The 25,668-nt window shown below is 47.5% G+C and overlaps 1 protein-coding gene across 1 annotated transcript in view; it reads right to left on the bottom strand.

The window, feature by feature from the left end:
* HSPBP1 (HSPA (Hsp70) binding protein 1) overlaps positions 1-25,292 on the bottom strand; it is a 29,663-nt gene extending 4,371 nt beyond the window's left edge. The window contains exons 1-6 of the mRNA XM_075329020.1: positions 25,141-25,292; positions 21,040-21,172; positions 13,756-13,939; positions 4,792-5,016; positions 4,483-4,638; positions 2,428-2,524 (exon numbers count right to left, since the gene is read on the bottom strand). Coding sequence (XP_075185135.1) covers positions 2,428-2,524; positions 4,483-4,638; positions 4,792-5,016; positions 13,756-13,939; positions 21,040-21,156 — 779 coding nt within the window. The 5' untranslated portion in view covers positions 21,157-21,172; positions 25,141-25,292. The remainder of the gene's footprint in view (positions 1-2,427; positions 2,525-4,482; positions 4,639-4,791; positions 5,017-13,755; positions 13,940-21,039; positions 21,173-25,140) is intronic.
* Between the last annotated feature and the right edge of the window lie 376 nt (positions 25,293-25,668).

A 25,668-nucleotide genomic window follows, 5' to 3' on the forward strand; every position in this document is an offset into this window, starting at 1 on the left:
AACAAAGGACATTCATAGTATAAGAAGCTTATGTGTGAGGTAATATGATGTCGATGGAGAGACAGACACAGAGACATAGACTGAGAGACAGACAGACAGACAGAAAGACACACGGGGAAAGAGGCAGAGAGAGAGAGAGAGAGAGAGAGAGAGAGAGAGAGAGAGAGAGAGAGAGAGAGAGAGAGAGACAGACAAGGATAGAGAAAGACAAAGACAGACGGGGAAAGAGACAGAGGGGAAAAAGACGGGGAAAGAGACATACCGGGGAAAGAGTCAGACCCAGAGTTTGAAAGAGACAGACACAGAGATAGAGGCAGACTGATACAGAGACAGAGAGATAGACACAGACGGACACACAGAGACAGACAGATAGCTAGAAAGAGACTGGGAGAAAGACAAACAGATTTTTTTTCCAACCGTGGTGAAAAATATTTCAAAATGTGTATATATCTAGCTATCTATATCTTTTGTCACCATTGTCCGAGACCTGTATGTTAATGTTTTGGGATATAGGGCTGTGTGATGATTTATATTATTTTGCCCTGAGTGGATGCTATTACTGATATCACTTTGGTGTAGATGCAATGTTTTTTTGCCTCTTATGCATTTCAGTGCAATTTTGCAGCAAACAAAAAAAAAACAAACAAAAAACAAAACACAATTCTGGTCTTTAGATGTTTTTTTTTTTTCTTGTTACCCCATTTACCGATCAGATTATTTAATTTATTTTATATTTTGATAGACTTAGTAGTAACACAGTGATAGCAAATGTGTATTTTTTATTATTTTATTCTTAATGGGGGCAAAAACAGAGGTGATTTGAACTGATGGTTGTTTTTTTTTATTTTGTTTTCCATCATTCCTTGAATTTAAGCTGCGATCATCCAAATCCTTCTGCTATACAGTGCAGTGCATCAGCACTGCTATGTACAGTAGAAATCACGATCGCCCATGAATGCCAGCCACTGGCTAGATTTCACAGGAGATTCATAGGGACAGGTGAACAACAGCCCCTCAGTTGCCATGGCAACATTTTGGTGCGCTGCAATCACATCACAGGCGCGCCGATTAGCACAAGAAATGACACACCCCCTGCCATCAGACTGAAAGCAGCATATAACAGGTTAACAGCTACGGGCAGAGCACTGCTATTAAAGGCAGATGATGGCTCAATAAATCAGCCTTCATGTGCGGGGAAAGAAGCAGGCTCTGTGTGCAAGCTCATGTCAAAGGCAGGAACAGAACATATGACGTACATGTACATCATATGTCGTGAAAGGGTTAAAGGGAATCCGTCGGCACATTTTTTACATATGCTATATACATGTGCCAGTCATTAGAAATCTACTGTAGGCACCACATCAGGTAGAAAGTGCACATGAGGCAGGTCAATGTTCTGCCAATTCCAAGTGAATTGCCACGCCCTCTGAGCACTTCCAGCTTGATTTGCATAAGGCATCTATACTAGAAAGAATAATAAAATGACTCAGTTTATTAGCAAATAGATGATCAAGTGCAAAAATCAAATCAATTCCACATTATGAAGATTTAAATTATATATATATATATATATATATATATATATATATATATATATATATATATATATATATATATATATATATATATATATATATATATATATATATAAAAATAATGGGCATCCTGAATACAGAAAATGAATCCTGGAAAGTTGTGCTATGAATACAGTGGAGCCTCGGTTTACGAGTAACCCAGTTAGGGAGTATTTCACTTAACGAGCAAAGCTTGCTGTAAATTTGTAACTCACTTTACAAGCAAGCTTTGCTGTACGAGCAAAATACTCACCGCACACGCTTCCGGTTCCGTACATCCACCGCGCTCTGACCCACTCTTACAGTCCGCACAAACACGTATATTCACATATTATGCTCACCTTACCTTCCATTCCATCGCCGGCCTCATGGTTCTTGTATTTCGCCGGTACAGGATGTGTATCAGCAACCATTGCGACGAGGGAAGAACTTCCGCTGTCAGCCACTTCTCAAAGGCAGCGCGCTGACCAATCAGAGGCAAGCGGCTCCTGCCTTTGACGTCAGCACGCTGGCAGTGGAAGTTCCGGCATTGGTTGCGATGGTTACCCGATACACATCCTGTACCGGCGGACTACAAGATCCAGGAGATCGGCGAGGGAACGGAAGGTAAGGTGAGCATAATAAGTGTGTGTGCGTGCGTGCTTGTATGTGTGTGGAATGATAGAATAGGGGACCAGGAGGGGACATATAACAAGCTGTGGAAGGAATTGTCTGCATTGCAATGATTTCCTATGGAAAATCTTGCTTTGCTACACGAGTAACTTGGTTAACAAGCACAGTCCCAGAACGGATTGTTCTCGTTAACCAAGGTTCCACTGTATATTCATTTCAAAATGGAAAATGTGGAAATTACCTGCATAGAGCGGAGAGGACGTGTTCATGAAAGGGACTGTGCTCCGTCCGAAGCAGAGAAACCAGTTGTTGGATCATCCCCATGGCACACAAGGTAGCTGCACACAAAGACAATGTGGTGACATTTATAACTGGACGGGTGCAAATATTTGCCTAAATGAAACCTTTCCTGAGAAAGCATCCCCCCCTTTATTTTGGTCACTATATGGCGTGACTGTGCAGCAATAAAAAATAAAGTGGCACATGCTCACTCCTGGACTCTCCACTGCCCCTCATTCCCATTGTCTGGTTGCCCACTACTCTATTCTCTTCTTGCACTGACGGCACATTACTGCTACAGCCAATCAGTGGCAGCAGTGGTGATGCTATGCTTCCCGCTATGGTAGGCAAGCTCTGACTAGTGAGGAGAGTGGTGGGGGACCCGCTCAGCGGGACAGAGGGGGATCCAAAGGAGAGGATGTGCAATTTATTATTAATTTTATATAGCACGTAATAAAAAGAACGGGGACCATCTATTACTTCCTATTCGGGAAACACAGTTCCTCAGTGGTTAGCAATGTTGCTTTTCAGCTCTGGGGTCCACGAAGTACAACAACACAACATGTGCAAGGTGTCTGCATGGGTTTCCTCCAGGTTGTCTGGTTACCCACACTCCAAAGATATACTAATAGGAAGTTTACATTGTGAGTCCCAATGGGGACAGCAATGTCTGTAAAGTGCTGTGGAATTAGTGGCGCTTTACATGCATAAGTATTTTAGAGAAATGAGTGGATCAATTTGCTCCGTTCCAGGTCGGTGTACCTGGCGGCTAGACAGGAGGCGCGGAAGCCTCTTACCTTCCATCGTTCCTAGCAATGGTTTTGATTGGTTAAGGCTGGCACAACTGTCACGCTAGGTATGGGGAAGTACCAAGCACATGGCAGAAGAGGAGGGAAACCCTGTGTCTAGGTAAAAGGGAAGATGGTGACTCCTGACCAAACCTACTGCTGGTCCCTGGGGTCCCTCACCACCCTAGATAGGTTCTGCACCTATGTGCCAAGCTGGATACCTGAACCTAGGTATCCCACCTATGCACTGAGTCGGATGCCTGACCCTAGGTATCCCTAATGCTGGTCCCTAAAAAGGGATGGTGATTTGTAAGGACAGGTAAGGGTTGGGATGGGATGAGCGCTTCATCAAGCCCACTAAACACTATAGAAGAGACAAGGGGGACATACAGGAGGAAAAGCATGAACTACATATCATTAGAGGACTCAAGCAGAAGTTCAGCAAAGTTTTCAGCAACGATATCACAGAGGAGTACAAGCCACCTGCTTGCAACCTGGGATTGAAGGAACTGAATATATCACCATCACAAGTCAAAAGGAAGGAAGAGATTATTTAAGCACCAAGATAATGCTGATAATCAGCATCTAGGTGGAAGTCAAGCTCCTGCTGGGTCCAAAAGGAGAGAGATGAATCCAGCAGGAAAGTTACATATACCAATGAATACTGACAGCAGGAACAATGGAAAGTCAGGAGGCATTCTGTGCAGCCAAACGCTGTGACCTTCTATGGCCAGAAACCACATGACTGTCTGTCACACGTGACACCCCCATGACAGCAACGTCATCTGTGTGTCATATCGGAGAGATGACATTGTGCCAGCTCTGACAAACCAAATGCATCACCAGGGAGACCGGAAAGTAACAGATCCGCAGCCTCCTGTCCAGGTACCACTGACCTGTACTGGAATCCGGAGTATCGATCCGCTCATCTCTACCATCACACTACACTTTAGTTACAGCTTACACTTATATAAGTAAAATATCCCTCTGCCCAGTTTTCTATTTTTGTGAAAATTGAAGTCCTTTGCTAAGTCCTTTGCTGAACTGCAAGTGTCATATTCCCTATTACAATCAGTAAGTAAGTACACCCAACATGTCCTCCCTCTGTTAAACATTTCATAATAGGGTAAATAAAATGGGTTTTCCAATCCTTTCCTGAATAATGAATGCATGTTTAATGGTGGCAGATGCATGGAGGACGGTCAGGGAAACGTTCCCATTACTATTACTTTTGTACTCCGGATGGCTGATCAGCAGATTCTGCAGTAAGAAGGCCGATTTTATCTTCAGCTTCAATATATCGGTCTGCATGGCACGCATCAGCACGGAAAAGCCGTCCAGCTTCACAAACTCAGCGAGTCCGGCCTCCTGCTCCCGCACCAAGCCTGTCCGGACACAGAGGTTAGTGTTCAAGCTTCACGTATATCAGTACCTTCTTACAAGACTCGGTGCCCGGCCTGGTCACCTTTGATCACATTAGGCACCTTCTTCTTCCATGTCAGTCAATACATATTAATAAAGGAGAGAAACATACGTACATGATATGGCAAAGAGTGCCTTTATTCTAACGGTTTCACTGCTGTCAAGGTCCAGCAATTTCAACAGTTTGCTCACAGCGCCGAGGCTCAGCGCAGTCTCCTGAACGAAGGGCACGTTCTGGCTGCAAATGCCGATCAGGTCCGCGGTCCGCCAGCGCAGCGCAGCCTCAGGGCAGCTCAGGTAACGGGTCAGCATCAGGTTCATCCCGCCCAGCTTACAGAAATCTGGGGAAAAAAATAAACAAAAAGGTCATATTAAAAGAAAGAAATAAAAAAAATGCATGCTGCATTACCATCAAGCCCTATAAAGGCAGCGATGCAACATAAAATAAGCATTGGTATTGTATCCGAATATCCAACAACCAACAGGCAGTGGCATCCTAACAATTCTCAATGAAAAGTAGTCGTCAGCATAAGGCCGCTTTCACACTGCGTTCCTCTCTTGTTCAGTGCTCCAGTTGGAGGATTCGTCCGATCCCCCCAAAAAAAAGAGAATTTTGTTTACTTACCGTAAATTCTTTTTCTTATAGTTCCGTATTGGGAGACCCAGACCATGGGTGTTTAGCTTCTGCCTCCGGAGGACACACAAAGTACTACACTTAAAAGTGTAGCTCCTCCCTCTGAGCTTATACACCCCCTGGTGAGCAGACCCAGCCAGTTTAGTGCAAAAGCTGAAGGAGAATAGCCACCCACAAGTAGAACAGAGCAAGAGCCGGAACAACCGGAGACTCTGTCCACGACAACAGCCGGTGAGAACACGCGGAACAAGAAAAAATTGCCAACAGGCAACAGGGAAGGTGCTGGGTTTCCCAATACGGAACTATAAGAAAAAGAATTTACGGTAAGTAAACAAAATTCTCTTTTTCTTTATGTTCCTTTGGGAGACCCAGACCATGGGATGTTCCAAAGCAGTCCCTGGGTGGGAAATAAACAGAAAAACTAAGAAGTAGGCAGAACCTAACTTCACAAATGGGCGACAGCCGCCTGAAGGATGCGTCTGCCCAAGCTAGCATCTGCCGAAGCATGAGCATGCACTTGGTAGTGCTTCGAAAAGGTATGCAGGCTAGTCCAAGTGGCAGCCTGACAGACTTGCTGAGCCGTAGCCTGGTGCCTAAAAGCCCAAGAGGCACCGACAGCTCTGGTCGAATGTGCCTTGATCCCCGGCGGGGGAGGCACCTGAGTACTCTGGTAGGCGTCCGAAATGGTCGATCTAATCCAATGGGCTAAGGTCGGCTTAGAAGCAGAGAGACCCTTGCGCCGACCTGTGGTTAGCACAAAAAGAAGTGCACCGCCTAAGTGCAGCGGTGCGAGACACATAGATCAGGAGAGCACGCACCAGATCCAGAGTATGCAGCGCTTTTTCAAAGCGATGAACAGGAGCCGGACAAAAGGAAGGTAGGGTAATGTCCTGGTTAAGGTGGAAAGGAGAGACCACCTTAGGAAGAAAGTCCGGAGTCGGACGGAGAACCACCTTGTCTTGTTGAAAAACCAAAAAAGGTGACTCCGAAGAGAGCGCAGCCAAATCAGAGACTCTCCTGAGGGAAGTAATGGCCACCAGAAAGGCCACTTTCTGTAAAAGACGATACGAGGAAACTTCCCTAAGAGGCTCAAAGGGGGGTTTCTGCAAAACCGTGAGAACCAAATTAAGGTCCCAGGGATCCAAGGGCCGCCGGTAAGGCGGAATGATGTGAGACGCGCCCTGCATGAAGGTGCGGACCTGAGCCAGCCGAGCGAGACGCCGCTGGAACAGAACAGACAGAGCTGAGACTTGTCCCTTGAGAGAGTTGAGGGACAGACCTAGCTGCAGACCGGACTGTAGAAAAGACAGAAGGGTCGGCAAGGAGAAAGGCCAAGGAGGATGGTCGGTAGAGCGACACCAGGATAGGAAAATTCTCCAAGTCCTGTGATAGATCTTAGCGGAGGAAGACTTACGGGCCCGAGTCATAGTGGAGATGACTTCAGGAGGAATACCAGAAGCCGTCAAAATCCAGGACTCAAGAGCCACGCCGTCAATTTGAGAGCCGCAGAATTCAGGCGGAAAAATGGACCTTGCGAGAGAAGGTCTGGACGGTCCGGGAGATGCCACGGCATCTCTACGGACAGATGGAGCAGGTCTGGATACCAAGCTCGCCTGGGCCAGTCCGGTGCAATGAGGATGACTCGACGGCCCTCCATTCTGATCTTGCGCAGGACTCTGGGCAAGAGAGCTAGAGGGGGAAACACGTAGGACAGACGAAACTGGGACCAGTCTTGAACCAGAGCGTCCGCGGCGAATGCCTGAGGATCGTGGGAGCGAGCCACGTAAACAGGAACTTTGTTGTTGTGACGGGATGCCATTAGGTCTACGTCCGGAGTGCCCCACTTGCGACAGATTGACTGAAACACTGCCGGGTGCAGGGACCACTCGCCACTGTCCACGGTTTGACGGCTGAGATAATCTGCCTCCCAGTTTTCCACGCCTGGGATGTGGACTGCGGATATGGTGGATTTGGAGTCCTCCACCCATTGAAGGATGCGTTGTACCTCCAACATTGCCAGGCGGCTGCGTGTCCCGCCTTGGTGATTGATGTAGGCAACCGCTGTCGCGTTGTCTGACTGGACTCGAATGTGCTTGCCCGCCAACAGGTGGTGAAAAGCTAGAAGAGCTAGAAGCACGGCTCTGGTTTCCAGCACATTGATTGAAAAGGCTGACTCGGACGGAGTCCAAGTGCCCTGCGCTCTGTGGTGGAGACATACCGCTCCCCAGCCGGATAGACTGGCATCCGTGGTGAGTATCACCCAGGACGGGGCCAGGAAGGAGCGCCCCTGGGACAGAGAGAGGGGCCGAAGCCACCACTGAAGAGAGCTCCTGGTCTGTGGCAACAGAGCCACTAGCCTGTGCAAGGAGGAAGGCCGCTTGTCCCAACAGCGGAGAATGTCCAGCTGCAGGGGGCGCAGATGGAACTGGGCAAAGGGGACGGCTTCCATTGACGCCACCATTTGACCCAGCACCTGCATCAGACGCCTGAGGGTATAACAGCGGGGCCTCAGCAGAGAGTGCACTGCCAGTTGGAGGGACTGCTATTTGACTAAGGGCAACTTCACAAGTGCCGGCAAAGTCTCGAACTGCATCCCTAGGTACGTGAGACTCTGGGTCGGAGTCAGAGTGGATTTGGGAAGATTGACCAGCCACCCGAATTGGGCTAGAGTGGCGAGAGTGAGCGAGACACTCCGCTGACAATCTGCGCTGGATGAAGCCTTGACTAGAAGGTCGTCCAGATAAGGGATCACTGCCAACCCCTGTAGGTGCAGAACCGCAATCACTGCAGCCATGACCTTGGTGAATACCCGAGGGGCTGTGGCCAACCCGAAGGGGAGAGCCACAAATTGGAAATGATCTTCTCCGATTGCAAAACGTAACCAACGCTGATGAGAGACTGCAATTGGCACATGCAGATAGGCATCTCTGATGTCGATGGACGCCAGGAAATCCCCTTGGGTCATTGAGGCAATGACTGATCGCAGAGACTCCATGCGAAAGTGCCGCACCTGAACATGCTTGTTGAGAAGCTTGAGATCCAGGATGGGCCGGAAAGTACCGTCCTTTTTGGGGACTAGGAAGAGATTTGAGTAGAAACCTCTGAACCGTTCCCAGGCGGGCACCGGTACAATTACTCCGTTGGCCTGCAAGGATGCCACGGCCTGTGAGAAGGCGGCGGCCTTGGAGCAGGGGGGCGGGGGGGGGGGGGTTGAGAGAAAAAATCTGTTTGGCGGACTGGAAGAAAATTCTATCCTGTAGCCGTGGGAGATGATATCTCTCACCCACTGATCGGAGACGTGTTGAAACCAAGCGTCGCCAAAGTGGGAGAGCCTGCCACCGACCAAGGACGTTGCTGGAGCGGGCAGATAGTCACGAGGAGGCTGCCTTAGTGGCAGCACCTCCTGCCGTCTTCTGTGGACGCGCTTTTGGGCGCCAGTTGGATTTCTGGTCCTTGGCTGAGTTAGTGGACGAGGCCGAGGGCTTAGAGGACGACCAGTTGGAGGAACGAAAGGAGCGAAACCTCGACTGATTCCTACCCTGGGCAGGTTTCCTGGCTTTGGTTTGTGGCATGGAAGTACTCTTCCCGCCAGTAGCTTCCTTAATAATTTCATCCAGCTGTTCTCCGAACAGCCGGGACCCAGCAAAAGGGAGCCCAGCAAGGTACTTCTTTGAAGAAGCATCTGCCTTCCACTCTCGAAGCCACAAGATCCTGCGGATAGCGAGGAAATTAGCCGAAGCCACCGCAGTGCGGTGAGAAGCCTCCAGCATGGCAGACATGGCATAGGATGAAAAAGCTGAAGCTTGGGAAGTCAAGGCAACCATTTCGGGCATAGATTCCCTGGAGAGGGAATGCATCTCCTCTAGAGAAGAAGATATGGCTTTGAGAGCCCACACTGCTGCAAAAGTCGGGGAAAACGAGGCCCCCGCTGCTTCATATACGGATTTGGCCAGAAGGTCAATCTGGCGGTCAGTGGAATCCTTAAGGGAGGTGCCATCAGCCACCGACACAACAGTCCGGGCTGAGAGCCTAGACACCGGGGGGTCTACCTTTGGGGACTGAGCCCACTCCTTGACCACCTCAGGTGTAAAGGGGAAACGGTCATCAGAACCACGCTTCGGGAAGCGTTTGTCAGGACAGGCCCTGGGCTTGGACACAGCGCCCTGAAAACTGGAGTGGTTAAAGAACACACTCTTTGCCCTCTTAGGCGAGGTAAACTGGTGCTTTTCTGCCAGATAGGGTTGCTCCTCTGATACTGGCGGATTGAGATCCAGAACAGAATTAATGGAAGCAATCAAGTCACTAAGATCGGAGTCACTTTCGGACAGATCAATGGGGTACATGGAGTTAGCCTCCGAGCCCCCTGTAAAGGCATCCTCCTCATCCTGCGAGTCCGCTCTTGAATCAGAGCCGCGGGAGGAGGAGGGAGAGGGAACCCTACGTCTCTTCTTAGGAGGACGGGGTCTGGGACCTGATGATGAATCCTCTGTGAGCTCCGGTCCTGAGAGGGCCCTAGCAGCAGAGGCACCCTGTGAGGGGGGCTGATGCATATTCAGCAAAGTCCTGGACAGAAGTCCCATGGACTCAGCAAAAGACTGGGAGATAGACCTAGAAAAGGATTCTACCCAGGCCGGGGGCTCAGCCACAGGAGCAGGAGCAGCCTGAGAGACCACTGGGGGAGAGACTCCAGGCTGTGGCACCGCCAAGCTAGAGCAGGCATCACAATGTGGATAGGTGCTCGGTTCAGGCAGCAGGAGCTTACATGCAGCGCATACAGAGTAAAGCTTTGGAGCCTTGCTCCTCGTGTGAGAAATGCTGCTGGAGTGGGGGCTCTGCCAGAGAATGAACCCCAGAGAGTATATCAGAGGTCCACAACCAGAGCCGGTTGTGGCTTACCAGACCGCTGTGCTGAGCGGTGTTGTGTGCCCTCCAGATCCCGAAGCCCGGACCCCCAAACACAGCACCTCAGCAGGGATGCAGAACGCAGACCAACGCTGAGAGAACTCTGAGAAAATGGCCGCCGGAGCGAAGAGAGGGGGCGGGACTTGCATGAAGAGCAGGATCTGGAGAGCCATAGAGACCTACAAGGGAGGAGACACGCACAGCAGTGGGGAGTGTCCCTCCCCTGTGCAGAACGGCCGCCGGGAGGAGCCGCGCTGTCCCTCTGCATGAGTGACATGCTAGGGCAGTGAAACGAAACTAGGCCTCCGGCGAAGCCGGGGCCTAAATTTGAGCGGCGAGGCCGACGCGCAGGCACCATCGGCGCGGTTCTCGGGCGACAACTAGAGAACCCGCCGGAAATGTCAGAAAATACAATAAGCACACTCTCCCCCAACAATAAAGCACAGGGACCCCCAAATATAAACGTCTCAGGTACTTAGCTGCTGAGACGCAGGGCCATGTCCCTGGGGATGAGTGCTCCGGTCCAGCAGGGTCCTGAAGGGCTGCGGATGGAGACCGGTCTCCTGCCAGGCATGGAGACCGTGCTGGCTCCTACTTCAAGCCAGAGCCCAGGAGGGATGGTGAAGGAGCACGGCATGTAAAGGCTCCAGCCTAGGAATCAACCTTACAACACCGCTGACACAGTGGGGTGAGAAGGGACATGCCGGGGGTACAGACGTGGACCCACAGTTCTTCAAACTCATTCCAAAAGGGAAAAATCATATGAGAATGCATGTGTGGATGTATGCCTCCTGAACACAAAGCGATAAACTGGCTGGGTCTGCTCACCAGGGGGTGTATAAGCTCAGAAGGAGGAGCTACATTTTTTAGTGTAGTACTTTGTGTGTCCTCCGGAGGCAGAAGCTAAACACCCATGGTCTGGGTCTCCCAAAGGAACGATAAATAAAAAGGGTTTCGGATGTATGCGCCAACCGGGTCACTGACTATAATGGTGCAGACGGAGGCACCATGTGCTCTGCCGTGAAATATTTTAGAGAGTAGACGCTTACTGGAGGTGGACACCCAGACGTAGTCTACTACGAGAGGAACGCAGTGTGAAAGTGGCCTAAGAATTGGGGTAGCTTCCTCCATGGCTCGTGGCCAGCAGCGTCACGGTCTAGGGAAAGTAGTGAAAGAGCCACAGCAAGCAATAGCGCATATTTAGTCTTCTGATCAGTGAGTACCCCAGAGGACGGACCTGTACAGATCGCCTGCGCGGTGGCTTCATAGGAGATTGTGAACGTCATTTTTTGCATGCTTATAAAATTATATATTACACACACACACACACACACACACCGTATTTTTCGGACTATAAGACGCACCCTGGTTTTAGAGGAGGAAAATAGGAAAATAAAATTTTAAGCAAAAAATGTGGTCATGACACACTTATGGGGCGAGGATCTGCTGCTGACACTGTTGTGGGGGTAATGTCCCCAAATTCTCTACTAAGGTACCCCATCCTGGTAAGGATCCTCCTGCCTTGTATATGATCCCCATCCTTGTATATATGCCCCCCATCCTGCTACATACCCCCATCCTGGTATAGCAACTATCCTGTTATATAACCCCATCCTGCTCATATACCGCTATCCTGCTATATATAACCATCCTGCTCATAATATACCCCCATCCTGGTATATTGCCTGTATCATATGGCACAGAAAAAAAATAAAAATAAATAAATAAACGTTTATACTCACCTTTCCTCACTCCTGCAGCATCGCTCGTCTTCCTGTCTTTGCCAGCAGCAGCGCCGCTGACCTGTGTGGAGCTGTTCCCCTGCAGCATCGCGATGTTGTCCTGTCTGCCGCCGGCTGATGTGTATGGAGAGCGCGACAGGGAGGATGACGTTCATCGCTGTGCTCACCGTTCTCTACACACATCAGCGGGCTGGCAGACAGGAGAACATCGCGATGCTGCAAGGGAACGGTGACGGGTGAGTATACTGTACTGATTCACTGCCCCCCGCGCTGATGATGCTGTGCGGGGGGCAGTGAATATAGCCGCACATGATCACTCCAGGCTGTAGTTGTCAGGGGTGATCACGCAGGCCGGCTCTTTACTATGCGCGCATGCCCCGCCCATCATCCCGCCCACCTGTCAGCGCTGAGAAATGGGCGGGATGATGGGCGTGAATATGAAATGAGCGGGCACACGTGTTCACTGCAGGCTGCTACAGCCTGCACATGCCCCCGATGACCCGCTCTACCGCAGCACCCTCATTCCCAGCAGCCCTACATTCAGACTATAAGACGCACCCCCCCCCTTTCCCCCAACATTTGGGGGGAAAAAGTGCGTCTTATAGTCTGAAAAATACTGCATACATTTTTTTATTATTTTAAAAAGGTCCATAACAAAAAAAAAAAATTGAGTTTGAGAAAACGGCAACACAAACCAATTTTTTTTTTTTATTTGAAACCCCTCTGCTACAGCTGTTGTGCATATATGGCCGATGTGACTGCTGCGTGTATAAAGCGGGCTCAGGAGTGGAGCCTGCTGTATACAGGGCGTGTGTCGCCTGTTATGTGGCAGGCACCCGGCAGTACCTTTTTCTCCAGTAGAAACTAGCTCTGCTTGCAATAGTTGCCTAGATATTTTTACTATTTTTTTTTCAGTACATTATATGGTGAAGTGAATGGTGTCATTCAAATCTACAACTCATCTTGCAAAAGAAAACGGGCTCTGATATGGCTATGCCGAAAGAGCAATAAAGTTATAGGTCTTGGAAATAGGACAACAAATTAAAAGGCAAAAAACAAAATTGATTTAAATGGGAAAAAGGTTTAGATTGAAGAGTAGCCCTTAAAGGGAACCTGTCACCACTTTTGGGCCTATAAGCTGCGGTCATACACACTCGCCAGTCCCACGCAGGACCTCAATGCTGGCGCGTGTGTATGACATAGATGCGTAATGCACCCCGGCTTCAGAATAAAAAAAGACCAAGATGGCCGAAAGGGGAGGCGCCGGTCCCGGAAAATGGAGACACTCATCTGACTGTTGTGCACTGGAGCGACCTCCTAGGTGAGTATTATAAAGTGTTTTTTATGTTATACCCCCGGCCTGGGCTCTTATATTCACAGTATGTTAGACTGCTGTATATAAGAGCCCAGTGGTGGTGGCCGCAGCTTATAGGGCAAAAAAGTGGTGACAGGTTCCCTTTAAGGTTGTGCATCAACATCAGATCAGTTGGGAATCAAACCCCCAGCACCCCGACTAATTTTCTGATTTAAGGGGCCACAGCAGAGCAATGTTGCTGCAAGCTGACCCTGCCATAAAAATGAATAAAGAGGGCATGCAGTACCATTCAGGACCACTACACAATCTATGGCGCTGTGCTAATAACAGTGTGCCGTGACCTCCTCAATCACCTGATCGGGTCCACTGATTGGATATTGATGACCCATCCTAAAGAATAACGAAGCTCCAAACAGACATTTTAATTAGAGGAATCCTGAACATTTCTTGATGTGTTACAATTAAAACATCTCATCATGTATCTCACCAGAAGCATTGTCCAGATTTTCACACAGGTCTGCCAGTAACTCCAGGGCTTTCTCCTTCCGCTCTTCCCCAGCTTTGTCACTTGCTTCGCTGCTTAGTTCCTTCAGGCACTCCTTCATTTGCTGAACCTCATCTGCCTGGCCGGAAAATGCACTGCTCATAGCTTCTTGTAGCCATTGTCTCCTCTAACACAGGATTGGGCAGAAGAAGGAAAAATGTGATAACATTGAGTGACAGATCTGACCGAGAGCCCCCCACCCCTCTAACAGTTGTCCCTACTGATATGAATGGGTATCTTGCATAGTGTTGTTCAGTGCTTGCCACACAAGCCCCCAGCACTGCCCAATATTTACGCAGCAAACAAAATACCGGTAAGATCCTTAATCCAAATCTTTCAAGAATTGTCCGCCATTCAGTGAAATTTTCATTACATTAATCACTAACTCCTTCAGATGCAGATTTAGTGCGGCTCGGTCAAGCAGATATTCTCCATACCAGACACCAGCTAATTACTGTACTTTACATGAATGCCGCTATAAGAAGTAAAGATTATGGTGCGCTTCACCGATCATCTGCAGCGCTCGGATCTAGACTATTAAGGCATTGTAAACCTTGTAGCTGCAGCGAGGCTCTCCCGGATCAGGGGCCGGGCAGGAGCAATTAATCATCTGTAGGAGCAGCACACGGATCCTCGCCGCGCTCTCCGCTGTTTACGTAGAACGACCCTGCTTTATATCACCACCATCTAAAAAGCCGAAAATGAATCTGCTTCTGCAGGGCACGCACTCTCCTGGTCTCCATCTGCTTAAAATCACAGGACGGCAAGAAGCATGAGGGCACTTATCTGTGCGCCTGGTAAGTACCGAAAAATGACATAATGCTCCTGTATCAGGGCCGGAGACGCAGAACATACCAGATGGCCAATTTAGGGTCCGATAGTTACAAAATTTGGAGGAATGCAAATGAAATAAAATGTTATTTTCCAACAAACACACTGGGAATAGAAATAAAAAAAGGAGGAAAAAAAAAAATAAAAAACAAACAAACAACTACAAAATATAACTGTATAGTATACACAACATACAATGCAGAGTGAGAGAGAGAGAATGGTGGAAAATGTTCACAGTTAGGGGAAAAAAAAAAATAAAATATTTATATTTATTTACAAACTGTCTTAAAAACCACCCATAATAGAAAAAAAAATTAAAAAAAAAAAAATATATATATATATATATATATATATATATATATATATATATATATATATATATATATATATATATATATATATATATATATATATATATATATATATATATATATATATATATTTTTTTTTTTTTTTTTAATTTTTTTTTTCTATTATGGGTGGTTTTTAAGACAGTTTGTAAATATTTTTTTTTTTTTCCCTTTACTGTGAACATGTTCCATCACTCTCTCTCTATCACTTTGCATTGTATGTTGTGTATACATTTATATTTTATAGGTTTTTTTTTATTATTCATAGATTTTTTTTTAATATTTATTTACAAATGTCTTAGAAACCACCCATAAAAAAAAAATGTAAAAATATTTTATTTTTTTTATTGGCAGTTTCTAAGACATTTGTAAATAAATATTAAAAATAATAATATAATAATAATAATAATAATAATAATAATTATAAAAAATGCATTTTAGATATAGACGTTGGTCAAAGTGGCTGATTTCAACCCTAATGATTGAAGAATCATTTTTATTTACAAAAATTATCAATGCTGCTACATAAATCTGATCTGGCAATCATCACCCAGGGGGTTATTTCCCCCCTGTGCACCCGTCACAATGAAAAATTGAAGTGGGACAAAATAAAAACATTTAATACTCTTGTGCAAACATTACACCAAAAGCAAAATAACAACAAATGTTGGGGGTATCCACATGACCGCGAGTGAAAATGAACAAATCATAAAACTATGTACAGAAACCTGGTAAGAGTTTACAGGGAACCTGTCACCACTGAGCTCTTATATACAGAATTCTGGAATACTGTATATAAATGCCCAGGCCGGGGGTATAACGTCTAAAAAAAAACACAACACTTTTATAATATTCACCTATGGGACGGTGCGGTCCAATGGGTGCCGCTGCTCTCTGGTCTGACGTTTCCTCTCTGCAGCCATCGCTGTCCTCCTTCTAAAGCCCATGTCCTACGTCATACACACAGGCCAGCATTGAGGTCCTGCGCAGGCGCACTTTTATCTGCGCTGCTCTGGGCAGATAAAAATATTGTAGTGCGCATACGTGGGCGTTCTTTAACCTTTCCTCGCGCATGTGCATTACATTGCTTTAATCTGCCCTCAGCAGAATAGATCAAAGTGCGCCTGCGCAGGAGCGCAATGCCAGCCTGTGCTGGATAAAAGGAGAACGGAGACTACAGCAGAAAGGAGGCACAGGAACGGAGAGCAACGACACCCATCGGAGCCGGACCGCCCCCTAGGTAAATATTATAAAAGTGTTTTTTTACGTTATAGCGCGGCCTGGGCTCTTATATACACCATTCCGGAATGCTTTATATATAAGGGATCACTGGTGGTGGCTGCAGCTTATAATCACTAAATCTGGTGAAAGGTTCCCTTTAAGCCCCCTGTTAAGCACTGTTTGGCTTGTGTCCTCTATACACAGTAGTGCTCGCTCAGCCCTCTGTTCCTGTTTTCTTTGAGAGAAGAGCTACTCGATTCTTCTGGTGCTAAAATTGGAAATGCCAGATCCTTATCTCCCAACTTCATCTGTCAGAGCCATTACATACTAAACTGTCAACCAAACGCATCGATCTTGGTGGGTCCAGATGACATTACATGGATATATATGGGGTCTTTTGACCATGTTCTAATGGCCACTGGCTTTATGGGACCAGTTATGTCCAAAAATTATAGATGTCACATATGGTGTACAGGTTGTAGGGTCCGTACATTGGACCTGACTAGTGCATGTTTTCCACAATGACCTGTATATAAGGCAACATCAGTCTCGGTGTGGCCCGTTTTCTCATGCGGACAGCGCATAATCCAAAAATGTTTGACCATTTCCGGCTTGCGGATGGTTTAGGGGGCAGCTCAAGGTCCTGGGAAACAGTGCACGTGAACCCAATTATATCGACTTTTTCCATCTCTCCTACCCATGTGATTTGCTGCAGTCATTAGGGATCTTGTACAGAAGTGGTCACAAGGATAGACACCAAATGGATAGCAACAGGGATCACCAGAGTGGCCACGCTGGAACGGTACATACGCACACATGCAGGATGACCCCTTTAACTAGCGCTATGGCTCTTTCCTAAAATTACAAAACCAAAAAGCGTAATGGAGAAAAGCATCCGGGGTTGCTATAGCCCCGATTGGAATTTGGGAGAACAAAGGATTAAATTCTGGAGAGCAGACTGCCGCGCTGCACTGTCAAAGACAAGCTGAAAAATGGGATGTAGCACGCGGATAAGACGGAAAGCCATTGTAAACATAATTCCTATTTAAATTCCACATGGAGGTTGGCCAGGACGGGGCATTAACATAATACACATTTTGGCTGAGATCCTACATGGCCGACCTAATGCGGCAATGATTAATACTGAGAAAGTGCCAGATCTAACCTTGGAACAAACTTCTTAGGCAGAAACTAAAAATCTTCCACCCTCCCAAAGAACAAACAGAGAACTATTAATCCGCACATCGGTAAAATAACAGATTTTCTCAGATTCCGGAAGACTTCAGCGGAAACAAAAGAAATGGCTTATCTGGAGTAAGTGACCTCCAGTACTAGAGCTTTTTGTGATGTGCCGCCATTGGAGCCTCATCGTGTACGAGTCCTATACTAATTAATGAGACCGGAAGCCTATAGATTGTCCACTACAATGTACAGGCCAGACCAAAGCATAGCGATCGGGGTACACGGGACCAGTCACATCTATCTACACTTTGCTTATATGACTGGTGTGATGAATGCAGCGCACCATGGGAACATTGACCAGCATGGAGGCTTCTACAGGGCAGGGCTCCTGGGACAGACCAATTACAGTTAGGTCCAGAAATATTTGGACAGTGACACAATTTTCGCGAGTTGGGCTCTGCATGCCACCACATTGGATTTGAAATGAAACCTCTACAACAGAATTCAAGTGCAGATTGTAACGTTTAATTTGAAGGTTTGAACAAAAATATCTGATAGAAATTGTAGGAATTGTACACATTTCTTTACAAACACTCCACATTTTAGGAGGTCAAAAGTAATTGGACAAATAAACCAAACCCAAACAAAATATTTTTATTTTCAATATTTTGTTGCGAATCCTTTGGAGGCAATCACTGCCTTAAGTCTGGAACCCATGGACATCACCAACCGCTGGGTTTCCTCCTTCTTAATGCTTTGCCAGGCCTTTACAGCCGCAGCCTTCAGGTCTTGCTTGTTTGTGGGTCTTTCCGTCTTAAGTCTGGATTTGAGCAAGTGAAATGCATGCTCAATTGGGTTAAGATCTGGTGATTGACTTGGCCATTGCAGAATGTTCCACTTTTTTGCACTCATGAACTCCTGGGTAGCTTTGGCTGTATGCTTGGCGTCATTGTCCATCTGTACTATGAAGCGCCGTCCGATCAACTTTGCGGCATTTGGCTGAATCTGGGCTGAAAGTATATCCCGGTACACTTCAGAATTCATCCGGCTACTCTTGTCTGCTGTTATGTCATCAATAAACACAAGTGACCCAGTGCCATTGAAAGCCATGCATGCCCATGCCATCACGTTGCCTCCACCATGTTTTACAGAGGATGTGGTGTGCCTTGGATCATGTGCCGTTCCCTTTCTTCTCCAAACTTTTTTCTTCCTATCATTCTGGTACAGGTTGATCTTTGTCTCATCTGTCCATAGAATACTTTTCCAGAACTAAGCTGGCTTCATGAGGTGTTTTTCAGCAAATTTAACTCTGGCCTGTCTATTTTTGGAATTGATGAATGGTTTGCATCTAGATGTGAACCCTTTGTATTTACTTTCATGGAGTCTTCTCTTTACTGTTGACTTAGAGACAGATACACCTACTTCACTGAGAGTGTTCTGGACTTCAGTTGATGTTGTGAACGGGTTCTTCTTCACCAAAGAAAGTATGCGGCGATCATCCACCACTGTTGTCATCCGTGGACGCCCAGGCCTTTTTGAGTTCCCAAGCTCACCAGTCAATTCCTTTTTTCTCAGAATGTACCCGACTGTTGATTTTGCTACTCCAAGCATGTCTGCTATCTCTCTGATGGATTTTTTCTTTTTTTAAGCCTCAGGGTATGTGCGCACGTTGCTTTTTACCTGCTTTTTACCTGCTTTTTTGCTGCTTTTTCTTCTGCGCTGTTTAATGCCAAAATGGATGTGTTCTTCTATTCAAGCAAAGTCTATGGGAATTTGGGTTTCTTGTTCACACTATGTTGTTCAAAATGCTGCCTTTTTGAGGCAGAGCTTTGGTCAAAAACTCAGCTTTGCAGTGCAAAACCCAAATGGCAAAAACAATTGACATGTTGCTTCTTTGAAAAGCTGAGTTTTTGACCAAAGTTCTGCCTCAAAAAGGCAGCATTTTGAACAACATAGTGTGAACAAGAAACCCAAATTCCCATAGACTTTGCTTGAATAGAAGAACACATCCATTTTGGCATTAAACAGCGCAGAAGAAAAAGCAGCAAAAAAGCAGGTAAAAAGCAGGTAAACAGCAACGTGCGCACATACCCTCAGGATGTTCTGCTTCACCTCAATTGAGAGTTCCTTAGACCACATGTTGTCTGGTCACAGCAACAGCTTCCAAATGCAAAACCACACACCTGTAATCAACCCTAGACCTTTTAACTACTTCATTGATTACAGGTTAACGAGGGAGACGCCTTCAGAGTTAATTGCAGCCCTTAGAGTCCCTTGTCCAATTACTTTTGGTCCCTTGAAAAAGAGGAGGCTATGCATTACAGAGCTATGATTCCTAAACCCTTTCTCCGATTTGGATGTGAAAATTCTCATATTGCAGCTGGGAGTGTGCACTTTCAGCCCATATTATATATATAATTGTATTTCTGAACATGTTTTTGTAAACAGCTAAAATAACAAAACCTGTGTCACTGTCCAAATATTTCTGGCCCTGACTGTATACTGTACACCAGCACGGGTCATTCCTGGTGTATACACTCTGCAGATTTGGGGAGCATCCATCAGATGCATACTGTATGGTAAGTGCACAGACACAGTGTGCTTCTAGCCTTACCCTGGTCCACAGGTGACTCTACCCACTGGTTAAGCAGAGGGTTGCTTTGAGGTGGCCTTTGACTCCCACCGTTCTTAGTGAATCCGCATTCACATCTGCCCTTACAACATAGCCACGAATACCGAAATAGGAGTCAGGTCACCTCTATGGGCAGATAGCAAGTGTTCCCCTGAGGCTAAGTGGGCTTTCAGTGATTATAGGGAACGTAGTCCCTACGATGGATCCCTGTGATCCAATGGATCTTCAGAACCATTTTATAAAATCAGTGAAAGTGTGTCATGCTTGTCGGACAACCCAGTTGTGTCCGGCTGAAGACGATCGCTGCTTTTGGCTGCATAAGCTGCTCCTTGATATTCAATTCTTTCTCGTCTGGTGTGAATGGAGTTCTATGTATCTTCCCTGTTAGGATTAACTCTTTCCTTTTAAGACCCTGCGGACATCTTGACCTTTTCAGCTGCAAATCCTTATACCCACTGCCTATGTTTTTATATACCGGTTGTACCCCTCAGTTTGTTGCCGGTGATAGTGTTTTACTCCTAAACTGTCCAGATTGCAAGCAGTTGGCTTGTAATCTCCTGTCATAACATGTTATATGTTGCTGTCATTCTCCCAAAGATAAGTTGTCCATTTGCATTCCTCTGTGTCTTCTTTAGGACTTAGTGGGGTTGACTAGTGCACATCCCGTCCAATAACTACCTACAGCCCCGTTCAGGGTGAGCCATGGACTAGGTATCCTGATCGGCGCATAAGTGCAGAACCCATCTATTAACATCAGGGGAACAAGCGGCAGGTTTTACCAGGGGTCCCCAGAGTCAGGGTTTCTCCTCCCCCCTCCACATTTTGTCATTCATCTGGTATTCCCTTATATTAAGAGTGACAAAATGGTTGCAACTATAAGAAGAGGATACGGGGGCAGCCATTTTTTTCCTAGTATTCTGCCCTTTTATTCTAGTAAATAAAGCCTTTAATGGGCACTTCGGATTATTCCATGTTACTTTATAGGGTCACAGGACTGTACGGGATTTGTACCTCTTGTGACATCTGTCCAGTTTGGGGTTCACCTCCCGATTCTGTTCCAGCTTCGATGGCCATATGCAGCAAGCCCTGAAGACTGTGCGGATGTTGTCTGCCTTCTTCGTCAGCCATGGTGATGATCTACAGTCTGCAACAGAAAAAAAAGGCAAAGGTTTCCAAGCATTAGACCAAGTCACTGATCCATTCGTCAGCAGTGTTCACCTTCGTGTTGGGGACACATCACATGGAGTAAGTGCACACAGCGTCTGAGCCTCCTGTTAGGAGCACCGCGCGCTGACGATGGCCACAGGCTGGATGGATGCCGGAGCATCTGTGCACCATTGCAAGAGAATGTCCATCACACGTCTGCACTTATGCTTTTGTTTTTCGGCGGCCATCTGAGCAGGTCTGATGTGCTCTCCCATACAGGAGAAACGGTACAGAAATCTATATCTGCCAGATGGACACTATTTTGGCCTCCGTCTATAGGGAACATTGAAGAATATGACAGGAGCTTTTCCCAACGTATACTTTTGACTTCGAGAACAGTTTTCAGTTAGTGTAAACCCAATTAAAGGGCTCTGTCAGCACAGAACGACTGATCAAACCAAGCACAGCTGCTCGGGGCATCATGCCGGGGGCCAAACATTTATATACACCTTCCCCTCTCTCTCTATGAAGCCAGAGCTGTCAAAAAATTAAGAGGGCAAAGATAGAAGACGCACATAAACAATTATCCCTGCCACGATGCGCCTGTGCTGGGTTTGAACAGTCATTCTGTGCTGACACAGTCCATTTAAAGGGAACGTGTCACCAGTTTTTTGCGCTATAAACTGCGGCCACCACCACTGGGCTCTTCTAACATTCATCAAGAGCCCAGGCCACTGTGACAACATAAAAATCACTTTATAATACTCACCTAAATCGGTCGCTGTGGTGGATGTGGATCAAATGGACGTCTTCATCCTCTAGTGCTGACGCCGCCTCATTCGGCCATCTTTGTCGCCGCCTCTATCGTCCTTCTGAAGCCGAGGTGCATGACACGCCCGACGTCATACACAGTCGCCGGCATTCAGGTCCTGAGCAGGGCAGATCAAAGTATTGTAGTGCGCCTGCGCAGGACCAGCGAGTGTGTATGACGTAGATGCGTCATACATACAGGCTTCAGAAAGAGGACGAAGATGGCCGAAAGAGGCGGCGCCGGCACTGGAGACGCCCATATGAACCACATCCACCACAGCGCGACCATTAAGTAAGTATTATAAAGTGTTGTTTATGTTCTACACAGCAGCCTGGGCTCTTATATGCAGTATTCTAGAATGCTGTATATAAGAGCCCACTAGTGGTGGCCACAGCTTATAAGGCAAAAAGCTGGTGACAGGTTCCCTTTAAAAAAATTTAAGGTAAAAAAAAAAGGGAAATTGAGTTTATGTCCCCATAGGGCTGATATGCAGCCGGTTTGATTATTGTCATTAATATATGTGAAATAGAGATCTGGTATTGTGAGCGGGGCTGGTAACAGCGACAGCAGTATGTGTACAGTGCTGTATATCCGAGAAGAAAGGAAAACACTGATTGGCAGCCCCCTGCTGTGCCCCTCCACCCCCATAACACCAGGTTGTAGGGCTGATCACATTGTGTGCAGGCTGTGATTGGAAGCCCCCCATGCTGTGAAAAGACTAAACAGCCATGTTGGGTAATTTTTATTTTTTTCTTAATTACATACTACTGATCTGCAAATGATTAAAATAATGTATAAAACATCTTGATTTATTCAGTATGGAGCATGAGCAGAAATCCCGGCACTTACAGCCTCGGCTGCTCTCAGTGATGTTATTAGTGGTTGTCTGAGGACTGTTCTGCACTCAATGCACTTGGACAAATCATCAAGATGCTCTGCTGGCAGCTCCTTGTGTAATTGCCGACCAATACGACACAGATGTGCTCGATGGGAGACAAGTCTGGAGACGCTACAGCCATGGGAACACGATTGGGCCACGCAGGCGCCGCACAGCAGTACAAGCAACATGCGGCCCTGTATTGCTATGTTGAAAAAGGACTCCTGGGACACTTTGGAAAAATAGCCACGCAATGTAGCTGCAGGCCGGCTAATGAAAAGAAGAGCTGCAGGTGCCATCAGACGAGAGGTGATTTTTCTGTGCCCATCATGGACTTGGACATGTGAGTTGTTTCACAGTTGGGACCTACAAGGACGTCGCCTAAAGAGAACCATAAGGCTGCTTTACACGGTACGACCGATTGTGCAATTTCACAATCGATCGTACCCGCCCCCGGCCTTTTTGCGTCACGGGCAAATCGCTGCCCGTGTCGCACAAAGTTAGTAACCCCCCGTCACACATACTTACCTCTCATGCGACCTCGCTGTGGGCGGCGAACGTCCACTTCCTGGAGTGGGAGGGACGTTCGGCGTCACAGCGACGTCACACGGCCGCCGGCCAATGGAAGCGGAGGGGCGGAGATGAGCGGGACGTAAACATCCCGCCCACCTCCTTCCTTCCACATAGAGCCGGCGGCGGCCGCGGGAGGCAGGTGAGCTGCTCATCGTTCCCGTGGTGTCACACGGAGCGGCGTGTGCTACCACGGAAACGATGGTCAACTAAATTAAACGATATTATGGAACCTAGCGAGCAGTACCCGACTCATGATTTGTGAGCGATACTGCGTCGCTAGGAGGTGTCACACAGGCCGGCATCGCCAGCGATGCCGGATGTGCGTCACAAAAAACGTGACCCCAACGATCTATCGCACGATAGATTGTCTGGTGTAAAGCAGCCTTTAGCCATAGCGGGGCTGAAACACTTACTAGATACCTGGAGTGCGGAGATCCGCTGGCTAGTTCTGGTTTAATTCATTAGAGAAGTTTTGGTGCAATTTCCCGCCGGTGGCAGCGCATGCACGAATTGAGATCTCAGCTAGTGATTGGGCTGAGCTCTGATTCTACACCTGTGCCACCCACAATGCCATTTTTGATGAATACCCCCACTATATGAATGTGTGCAAGCGCTGACCCTACTGCGGGCGGTACTACTGCAAAATTAAAAAGAGGACCATACAGATGCGGAGGGGGCTGCGGCAGAGCTGAAGACCCTGCCCCGATGTAAGAACAGGATACTGCACCAAAACTTCTGTAATGAATTAAAGGGAACCTACATTCCATAACGGTGTGCATTATCCCCCTGTACAGCCTCCAAATCCCTTCTTATATTCTCCTGCGCTGTATATAAGACTTGCCGGTCCAATGGGCGTCCTTGTGGCTGCGCCCATCCCTACTCTCCGCCACTGATCGCCGTCTTTTCCCTCTGACGTGGATGACACCTCCCGCATCGTCTACATAGCCGGAGGAATCTTTGCACATGCCACCTCGCGCATGTGCACTTCTGTTTCAGGCTCTGCCAGCAGTAGGGCAGAGCAAAGTGCGCATGCGCAAGTCAGTACGTGCAAAATTTCATCCGGCTATGTAGACTATGCAGGAGGTGTCATCCACGTCAATCAGAGAAAAAAGACGGCGATCAGTGGCGGAGAGGGATTGACATCCACCGGACCGGCCGGTCTTACATACAGCGCAGGGAAATATAAGAACATTTTTTGGTGGTGTATAGGGGGAGACGGGATAATATTCCCCCTTATGGAATACAGCACAGCCACCAGTCTGAGTTCACATATAAAATCTGGTGGCAGGTTCACATTAAACAAGAACCAGGCATACAATGGGGCTGCAGGTTGTGTGTGATGCCAGAAAGCAAAACTGCTGCAAACTCATGAAGTCTGCTGTGCAGTGTGCACCATGACCCTTCACCCCACCCTCTTATATAACCCTCGTGCCCAATCACAGCACTAGCCACGTTTTCCTGGAAGAAAAACTACAGCTCCCAGGATGCACCGCACACGTCACTGACTACATCCGGCTGAGCCGCACAGCGGGCACAGCACAGTGGGGCTGAGAAGAATACGGGCCTGTACATCACTGGTGCGCCCAGTGCTCACTAGAAACCGAGCATGCCGGGACATGTAGTCCCAGAACTACTCCCTGCTTTACCAGCCTGACATACAGCCCCGGTAGCGTTAGTATTATGCGCCGGAGCGTGCACCACCTACCTATTCCCGGCCGTAGGGATCCTGCCCGGTCTGCGCCTGTGAGTGTGAGTCTCCGCCTCCGCCCCGGCACGTTATATTGTGCAGGGCTGACACTTCCAGGCTCTTCCAGAAGCTTCTTCCGCCCGGCGGCCTGACTCTGCGCACAGGGCGCGCCACCTGGCGGCCACTCGCGGCATTACCATGTGCTGTAATATGTTGCGTGTATGGTGGCTGCAGAGGGACATAGTGACGTCAGTAAGAATTTCTACTTCACCCCCCAAAAAAAACAGAAAAAAAACCCCTAATTATATTCGGCTGGGTCACAGAACAGCCTACTTCACAACTTTACAGCCCTTACCAAGTAATTTTCCTCCTATTGAAGTCCCTAAGTTCGCCTTTTATTGCAGCCATAAAGTGTGATGGCAACAAAAGTGCCCCCCAAACACTGTATGATCCCCCACTGTAACCTCCTCCACAGTGCCCTCCTCACGCACAGTATAATGACCCTACTGTACCCCCCTTCAACTACCCCAGCAATGAATGGTGACC

This window comes from Anomaloglossus baeobatrachus, chromosome 11 (genome assembly GCF_048569485.1).
Source record: "Anomaloglossus baeobatrachus isolate aAnoBae1 chromosome 11, aAnoBae1.hap1, whole genome shotgun sequence".
In the NCBI taxonomy this organism is placed as follows: domain Eukaryota; kingdom Metazoa; phylum Chordata; class Amphibia; order Anura; family Aromobatidae; genus Anomaloglossus; species Anomaloglossus baeobatrachus.